General features: G+C 41.8%; 1 protein-coding gene across 4 annotated transcripts in view; it reads right to left on the minus strand.

The window, feature by feature from the left end:
* The window catches only part of ARHGEF18 (Rho/Rac guanine nucleotide exchange factor 18), a 251,495-nt gene extending 242,820 nt beyond the window's left edge, over positions 1-8,675 (minus strand). For all 4 annotated transcript variants that reach the window (XM_069977931.1, XM_069977932.1, XM_069977930.1 and 1 more), the window contains exon 1: positions 8,522-8,675. In XM_069977931.1, coding sequence (XP_069834032.1) covers positions 8,522-8,675 — 154 coding nt within the window. The remainder of the gene's footprint in view (positions 1-8,521) is intronic.
* Between the last annotated feature and the right edge of the window lie 704 nt (positions 8,676-9,379).

Consider the following 9,379-nt stretch of genomic DNA (forward strand, 5'->3'; position numbering starts at 1 on the left):
TTGGAATATCTGTATAGCCCTTTTTTTTTTTTTAGAGTTTTATTGTCCACAAATGCACAAAGTATATTTGTGTCTTAGGAGAACACGTATGTCATATACACTCTCACAAGGAGCCAACTATTGTACTTGGAATATCTGTAGAGCCCTTTTTTTAGGGTTTATTCTCCACAAATGCACGAGGTATATTTGTGCCTCAGGAAAACACCTATGTCATATACACTCTCACAACGGTGACAGTATAGTACTTATATATCTGTAGAGCACGTTTTTCTTCTGTGCACTCTTTGCTCTCCTATGCCTAATCTATCTATCTTTGGCTCTCTCTATTTTTCTCTCTCAATCAGTATATGTTTCTCCTCTCCGCTATCCTAATAATCTTTGCTTTTGTAAATATTTTCTCGGTAGTTAGTACTAGTATTGCACGATGCACCGAAATATCGATACTACTATCGATATTTCGGGCAGGAAAAGGTTCAGTACCAGGATATCCTGGTATCGATACTTTATGTTAAGCTGCATAATAACGCAGCTTAATATAAAGTACAGCACAGAGAACACGGCGGGCTGTTAGCTGAGCGCCGGCCATGTTCTCTGTGTGCCGCCCCCTGGTGTCCCCTTCTCCGCCCGGGTTTCCCAGCAGCGCCAAATTCAAATAGTCGGCACATAGCGATCGCTAGTGACGGCTATTTTACAGGGTAGATGCGGCATTTAACCCCTCCAGAGCCGCTCCATATGCAGCAGGAGTCTGCTGCATATGGAGTGGCCCCCACTGCCAATGACTGCGGCCCGCGACATTACGGGCGGCAGTCATTTAACTTTGTAGTGCACAAAGAGGTATGCTGGGAGTTGTAGGGCACAAGAAGGTATGCAGGGAGTTGCAGTTGTGCAACAGAAGCCTCCTGACACCACAACAACTCCCAGGATACCTTTGTGCACTACAACTCCCAGTATACCTTCTTTTGCACAAAGAAGTACAGTTGTGTTGTGTTGTGTGGGAGTTGTGTTGGGAGGCTGCTGCTGCACAACTGTACCTCCCAGCATACCTTCTTGTGCACTACAAGTCCCAGTATACATCTTTGTGGACAAGGAGGTATGCTGGGAGTTGTAGTGCACAATAAGGTATGCTGGAAGGTACAGGGCAATTAAAAAGTGTAAAAAAAAAAAAGTGTTTTTAAAAATTACATAGTAATAGTTAATAAGGTTGAAAGAAGTTCTAATAATTCCCACTTTTCCCTTCTATTCAAGTAAAAAAAGAAACATTTGGCATCATTGAATGCGGAATTGTCCGAACCATAAAAAGTAACAAAAAAAGTGATCAAAAAGTCACATACATAAAAATGTGGTGCATGGGGGCATCATACCCACAGTCTGGGTGAGGGGGTGGATGTCATTATATTTGTATTCTAAGCGCTTTTTTCAAAAGTATCGAAATAGTATTGAGTATCGAAAAAAAAAAGAAAGATGGTATCGGTATCGAACTCAAAATTCTGGTATTGTGACATCCCTAGTCAGTACAGCAGCGTTTTGTCACAGATGAGCTGTGTGCAGTAACAGACTCCTTCCTCTCTCTCTCTGCAGACTGAGTGGAATGGTCATGTGACCGCTCCTATTAAAGCAATACCAACATCACACAGGGGGTGGGCTAGTGCAAGATCCCTACTGATTGGATGTGTTCCAGGCATCATGGGAAAGCGCTTTTCCCGCCCGGAACACTTCCTGCTTTCTAAAATGGCGACTGCCATTTTAGAAAGCAAGAAAAAAAAGAAGAAGAAAAGAATCAGAGCGGACTTCCAAAAATCAGACCCGGATCCCATAGCGGCTGAACCGATTCGCTCATCTCTAGAAATAACCTACAAATAACCTGAAAACAATGTTGAGGAACAAGGTAAGTACCTTCATCCTCTGTGCCCCGTGTGCTATAGGGAGATATCAGCATGTTGGACGCTTCCCTCTTCAAGGAGCTAAATCTCCATAGGAGGAAACGAGAAAAGTGTGTGTGGGGGGGAACATGATCAAAACTTTTAAATATGTTAAAAGGCTAAATAAGATTTGGGGGGAGTGTGAAAACAAGGACAAGAAGGCACAATCTGAGGTTAGTTGAGGTAAAGATCATAAGCAACATATTATTTTACTGAAAGAGTAGTAGATGCTTGGAACTTCCAATCTTGTATATCTCTGACTTCCGGCTGGCATTTGGAAAGAAAACGCTACGAGTTGCACCTCCCTGAGAGTTCTTCCCTGCAGTCAAACTGTGGAATGGTTGCAAGATTCTTCTTTCTTAATCCACGTCTTGCTTTGGATCAAAAAAACTGCAGTAGCATTTAAAAAATGAATATTGTATGTGAAACCCCCCTAACATTGAACCACAAATATTTTTTTTAGACCCAGCATTTATCTGCTGTTAATTGGCATATACTTATTTAGCCTTGTAAAATCTATGGCCCCCTTATCCACCTGTCTCTCTGCCACACCACTTCTGTTTATAATGTACTATATATACAGAGAAAAAGAAACAGGCTTGCTCATGGAAGAAGCTTTCATAGTCTGCCAAAAGACTTCCTTTTAATTCATGGAGTTGAGCTGAGCATGTGAGTGTTTATATCTGCAGGAGCAAAGAGTTCATTCACAAGATAGCTTTGAGGAAACAATGCATTGGGTAGAACCTAGTAGCAGAAAATAATGATTTGGTTTGTCATATAATCTTCATAGGAATAATTTTCTCCCATTCATCATGTACATTGTTCTAGTTGCTCTATTTTCATGATGCAATAGGAGAACTGAAAATTGGCCCATGAAGGGGTAAATAGTGAGGCAAGGCTTGCTAACATGGAAACATTGCGAAGTTCCACCCTACACAAGAAAGAAAGTTTGCAAGAAATAAGACATCCCCTGTACAGCAGGAGAATGCATTGATAACCATATACATAGCATATTAATTTTTACACGTTTTTTTTTTCTTGTTTGTTTATGAACAAAGCCTGCTTTTTTCAAAGCATTCATTGATAAAGGGGAACTCTACACGCTTAAATGCACAAAAAGCATATAGGTGCACTCACAGATCCCCCCACCCCTGATTTTTTTCCACTTGTCTACGCTGCTCCCAACCCCTGATTCAAACTTTTATAAATGATCCCAATTTTACATCATGGGACCCGGCTGGGAGACTACATCTCCCAGCATGCATTGCACCTCAGAACCAACTGCTGGGTACCCTCCCCTGTCTTGTGGTATCTGTTAATCTACATACATGAATTAGAGAAAGAGAGATGAAAGAACAGGGTCTCCTTTCCCCTGCACTAGTCAGGAGAGGCTGCTGGTTCTCCACCCCTGGCCAGGCGATCACTGTGTGGGCAGGGTTACAGATGAGGTGTTACAGCTTGCCTGGCAACAGAAGAGATCATGTAAACCTGTCTCGAGGGGGGGTGGTGAATCAGAAGAGTGGAGATAGTGGAGCAGTCAGTGTTCACACAACGTATGTTTTGCATAAATCATGGCCGTTATTGCAATTTGCAACAACGGCAGTGATTTATACAAAACATACATTGTATTGGAATGAATGGAATCCCGGCCGGAGCATATTTACATAGTATGTCAGTTTTCTGCGGCCGCTATTCATTGAATAGCAGCCGCACAAGACCGGTCAGTTCACACAATGAACTGGGATGAGGACGCATACGGCGAATTGGGATGCGGGCGCACACTGGTGCATCCGCATCCCAATTAATCAGAAATGAAGATAATCCAGCACCGGTCACAGAACGGCCGGTGTTATACGTAGTGAACCCGGCCTCAGGGTGTGCTGCAGACAAATGGCCCAATTCATGTAAAAGAAAAACCATTAGGGTCCGTTTACACACATAGATTACCTGACAGATTTTTGCAGCCAAAGCCAGAAACAAACTATAAAACTATAACAAACTATAAACAGGGAACAGGTCATAAAGGAAAGACTGAGATTTCTCTTTTTTCAAATCCATTTCTGGTTTTGGCTGCAAAAATCTGGCAGATATCTGTCAGATAATCTGTGTGTGTAAACGGACCCTTATGCTACACAGAGCGATAATTGGCCTGATCGCACGATTAACGATTTCAAAGTAACGATTTTTTTTTATAACTATCAGCGTTTAGACGGTACAATATATCGTACGGAAAAATCGTTTTGCGATCGTTTTGCAATCGCGCGCCCGCAGCCGGGATGAGATGAGCTGGGAATTTCAAACGGCTCCTCTTCAGCCAATCAGTGCTCCTCTTCAGCACTGATTGGCTGAAGAGGAGCAGTTTGAAATTCCCGGATCCCCTCTTCAGCCAATCAATGCACGGCAGCACTGATTGGCTGAAGAGGGGAGCCGGGAATTTCAAACGGCTCCTCTACAGCCAATCAGTGCTGCTGTGCATTGATTGGCTGAAGAGGGGAGCCGGAATTTCAAACGGCTCCTCTTCAGCCAATCAGTGCTGAAGAGGAGCACTGATTGGCTGAAGAAGAGCCGTTTGAAATTCCCGGCTCCCCTCTACAGCCAATCAATGCACTGAAGAGGGGAGAATGCTCCTGCTCCTGCACGTATGCTCGTGGCCGGGGCGGCGGCGGGGGTGGCGATCGGAGCGGCGAGGGTGGCGATAGAGCCGGCGCAGGGGGCTGCGGATGAGCGGGGTGCCGGGCTGCAAACAGGGGGCCGGGCGGGGCTGTGGGTGGCCGGACTATCGCGCGACGACTGTTTACACGGAACAATCGGCGAATTTTTTTGCGAACGACAATTTATGAACATGTTAAAAGTTCACTGCATTTACACGTACGATTATTGTTCGAATTCGTTATCGCGAAAATTCGCCCAATAATCGTTCCGTGTAAACGTAGCATTAGGATCCATTTACACAGAAAGATTATCTGACAGATTATCTGCCAAAGATTTGAAGCCAAAGCCAGGAATGGATTTGAAAAGAGGCGGAATCTCAGACTTTCCTTTATGACCTGATCTGTTTATAGTCTGTTCCTGGCTTTGGCTTCAAATCTTTGGCAGATAATTTGTCAGATAATCTTTCTGTGTAAATGGACCCTGACACACAAGTTTAGATCATGGTGAGGATTGAACAAGTTCCACTTCAGTAAGAAAAATACCACAAGAAAGTATGCAAGATAACTGCAGGTATTTTTCCATCCCCTGGATAGGGAACAAATGTATGATTGCTTTGGGCCTCATCACTGGGACCGCCACTGATCAATAAAACAAGGGTGTGACCTCAATGAAGAGTATGAATGGAGCAATACTTAGGGCCCTTTTACACAGAAAGATTATCTGCCAAAGATTTGAAGCCAAAGCCAGGACTGGATTTGAAAAGAGGAGAAATCTCAGGCCTTCCTGTATGACCTGAACTCTGTTTATAGACTGTTCCTGGTTTTGGCTTCACATCTTTGGCAGATAATCTGTCAGATAATCTTTCTGTGTAAAAGGGCCCTTAAGCATGCTCACTAGAGTCACATTCATTTCTATGAAGTCAGCAGCAGAGCAATATACAATACATTACTGTTGAGCCCTGTGGATAGGTGATAGAGCTGTGCAGAACTGAAAAAGTAAGGCTACACATGAATCTAAACATACAGCATTTGGATGTGGAGGACTGGAGATTTTTTATTAGAAGTAAATTACAAATCTCTGGCACTTTCTGACACCAGTTGATTTAAAAGAAATTAGTCATAGACTGCTAAATAAATATATTGAATGTATCAATTACATCTTCTCTACCTTACTGATAACCAGGCTTTTGCACACTTTAGTTAAAATAGCTAGATACATCAAGCACTTATTGGCTATGTTCACACAACGACAAAAATAGAGAAAAGGCGGACGCTTTTGCAATTTTTTATAAAAATGTCAGGTTTTGCCGCGATGTGACGAACGTCCAATACACACAATGTATTGAATAACGGACGTTTTCACCATGGACGTCAAATTAACAATCATGTTCATTATTTCCGGACGTCCTTTGCAAACAGCAGACGTTTTTTAGTAGTTGTCCACGCAGTTTTTCTTTTTTCACCGTTCTCCGTTTTTACTATTAATTCAATGGACTTTTCAATTAAGCCACACCCAAAAGCCAATTAGAAACCCAAACTAGAATAATGTACCAACACCAGTCATTGTACTAAGGGGGGAGGGGGGAGGGGGGGGGGGGCAGAAAGCTAAATGAGGTCCGTGATTTTATACTCTTTACAGAAGTGTGAATATAGCCACACTCTATAAGGCCTCAATGAAGAAATGTTGCAATATCTGGAGCACCGAAGTGTTGCATAAAATGTACAGCAACCTGACATGCCACTTTATAATGACACGTGCTCACTGTTCCATCCACATACTGATGAAAAACAGTACCAGCTCGGCACGAATACAGATTAGTACATTCTCTGGGCATGGGTGAAGACAGTAGTGAACAGGATTAGTGTGCCCAATGTGACCTCACTGCTGTCATGCAGAATCAAAACTGAAAAACAATGTTTCAACCAATTAGGCAATGTATGAAAGATTTGTCCTAGGGTTTATCTACTCCACTGTATTTATTCTGTCAGGCTACACTATTAGCAGGGTCTTCTATCCCCATATACCAGTCTGCCATTTACCTTATTCATGTAATGAGTTTTGACTTTGTAATGTCCTCTTTGTCACCCCCTGTCACTTGTACAACGCTCTGGAATCAAGGGCACTTTAAATAATAATAATAATTATTAACAGAAATTTTAATTCATTAACCCTTGACGACCCTGCCACCTGAAACCAGACAACCCTGGGCGTAAAGATACGTCCAGACTGCATTAAGTGCTATAAAGTGAGCTCAGCCTGATGGGCAACTTTTCTGCGTGGTGTGTCAAAATTCAGCAAAAAAAACCAGCATTACTCAGATGTCATAATTTCCCGATATTTATAGTTTAAATAACAAAAATATATACCCCCAGTCCCTATCCCTTCCTGATATAGGAACTGTAAAGAGCAGGAGCAAATCCCTACAGGAAACCTCTCCTGCTCTGGACAGAGGTGGCAGCACAGAGCACTGTCTCAGACTGGAAAGAATACAGCACTACTTGCAGGAATTACAGCAGCTGATAAGTACTGGAAGACTTGAGATCTGTAAATGGAAATTACAAATCTATATATCTTTTTGACACCAGTTGATTTGACTTTTCCACAAAAGGGAGTTATGTATCAAAGTCTTTGCCTAGCCATGGCTTACACAAAAATTGTTCAACTTTTTAAGGTTCTGCACCCTGCTCACAAAGTTAGCGGTAAGGGGATGCAGCACTGCACGAGGGGATGCGTGTCCGCCCTTTGAGCAATGCCTCATTGCTAAAATAAACATCAGCTCAGAGCCGGCATAGATTTGTGAGGCAGCTGCACCTCTTAATAAATCCAGCGGAGCTAACACAGTGGGGGGATTTGAAATTGGAGCAGTGTATAAAACGGCTCCCTTGATAAATTCCCGTCAAAATGCTTACAGCATCTGGAGAGATTGTTGGTGCCCCAATAACTTGCTGCCGTCAAATGTAAAAAAGCATACAATGTCTATCGGCACATTCAGCTTAGTATAGTAATACATCATGTTTCCATTTTCTTAATGTGTTGCATACATCAAAAATTCTATACATGCCCATTTGTTGAGAATTCTCTGTGTAACAATTTCTTCGAAGGAAAAAAAACTGTAAAGGACCTCTGCATGTAGCAGAATATATCAGACACTTATAAAGTCAAATTGCTTTTAAAGAAGTTTGTCACTGTCTTCCTAGACTGATAAGTGCTAACATACACCATACAGCAATAACAACATGAGTGATATAGTTGCTTGCCTTTGCTATGTAAGTTCAGGCTACTGTCAAAATGCACTCATGTACTGTACAGACTGTCAAAGGCAGCGGATTCTCCAAGGTCATAGGAAACAACAGGACAGTGAAGTGAATAACGTGACAAAACAAGTAGCATAACAGTCATGACATTGATATTTATACAGCAGAAAATGTATGGGCTACTTGAAACTATCCAACGACAAGCGTTCTCCAGATTGCTACAATACATAGCAACCTATAGAATTCAATATAGAATTTAAAATTCATGTTGGATGTTCTTAAAGTTTACATAGAAGTTAAGGAGTGTGAGTTTTTTAAGCTGTGGAATATGTACGCCAGATATGTATATACTGTATATAAAATTTTTCTTTATTCTGATAGAAAAGTCTCAAGACTTATATTCTTCTTATAATTTTATTATATTATAAATATAATAAAAGAATGTTAATATTGACATTTATACAGAAACAGAAGTCATTTCATTACGTTCATTGTCATACATTAATAAGCTAAATGCAATGTCCATATTCTAGCCCAAATCTTCAGATTACAAAGAAAATTCCAGATTCTGAATATTTGCATGAGAAGTGCACTTTATCTGTCCCCTGTCAGCGCCACCTGTTCTATACAACTAGTCAGAGCCTCATGCACCGTCCTTCTATGACAAACGATTGCTGCCTATTTGCTACTTATTACCTCTTTTAAAAGACCATCTCTTCATCCACAGTTTAGAGAAAGAAGGCCAGGAGTTGTTCAGGACAGAGTCAGACATCTTGGGAACTAGCTGCTGTTTTAAGGAGACATTTAAAGCAGCTGTGTGTCTGCAAACATCAGACTCAATCTGAACCATCAGGACCAAAACAGCCCAGGATTCCCATCAGAGCTCCAAATTAGGGGCTGACTGCAGGGGGGAGGTACATCCTCTAAGAGTCTGTTCTGGCTGCTGTGTAATTCAGAGCCAAAAGGGAAATATTTAACTACCAACTGTCCAGATAGAAAGAGTAACATACAAGGATAACAGGATCATGGTATCTCATTACAGTTGCTTGTATTGTATTGCTTCGCTAATCTAATTTCCTTAAGTTCTTTTTTTAGGCTTCAGTAAAGCATCACTTTTGAGATAAATACATGCCTGGCTGCAGAACTCAATATATAGTAAACCAAGATTATTTTTAATTTATTTACATTTTAAATGAAATCAAGCAGCAGGTTAGATACATGTACATTCCTAATGATAGATAGCAGGGGATGGGGACTGTGGCCATAATTGTATTTAGAAGGTCCCCTTTCCACTCAATGATAGAGCTTTGTTTTTTAATATGTAAATGAGGTGCCATGTTTGGTGCACTGGGGGCGGTCCTGTAGCTCTCAGTGCACCAATCCACATCCAGCATTACAGCAGGTTAGATCACTTTAACCTTCTAGACTCACTTTAAGGGTATATTCACACGGACGGGCTCGCAGCGAGATTCTCGCTGCGAGCCCGGCAGGTCCTGGCAGTTCCCATACACTACATACTTGCTGCGGTCTAAACGACCGCAGCGAGTATGTAAT

Source organism: Dendropsophus ebraccatus, chromosome 7 (genome assembly GCF_027789765.1).
Source record: "Dendropsophus ebraccatus isolate aDenEbr1 chromosome 7, aDenEbr1.pat, whole genome shotgun sequence".
Lineage (NCBI taxonomy): Eukaryota > Metazoa > Chordata > Amphibia > Anura > Hylidae > Dendropsophus > Dendropsophus ebraccatus.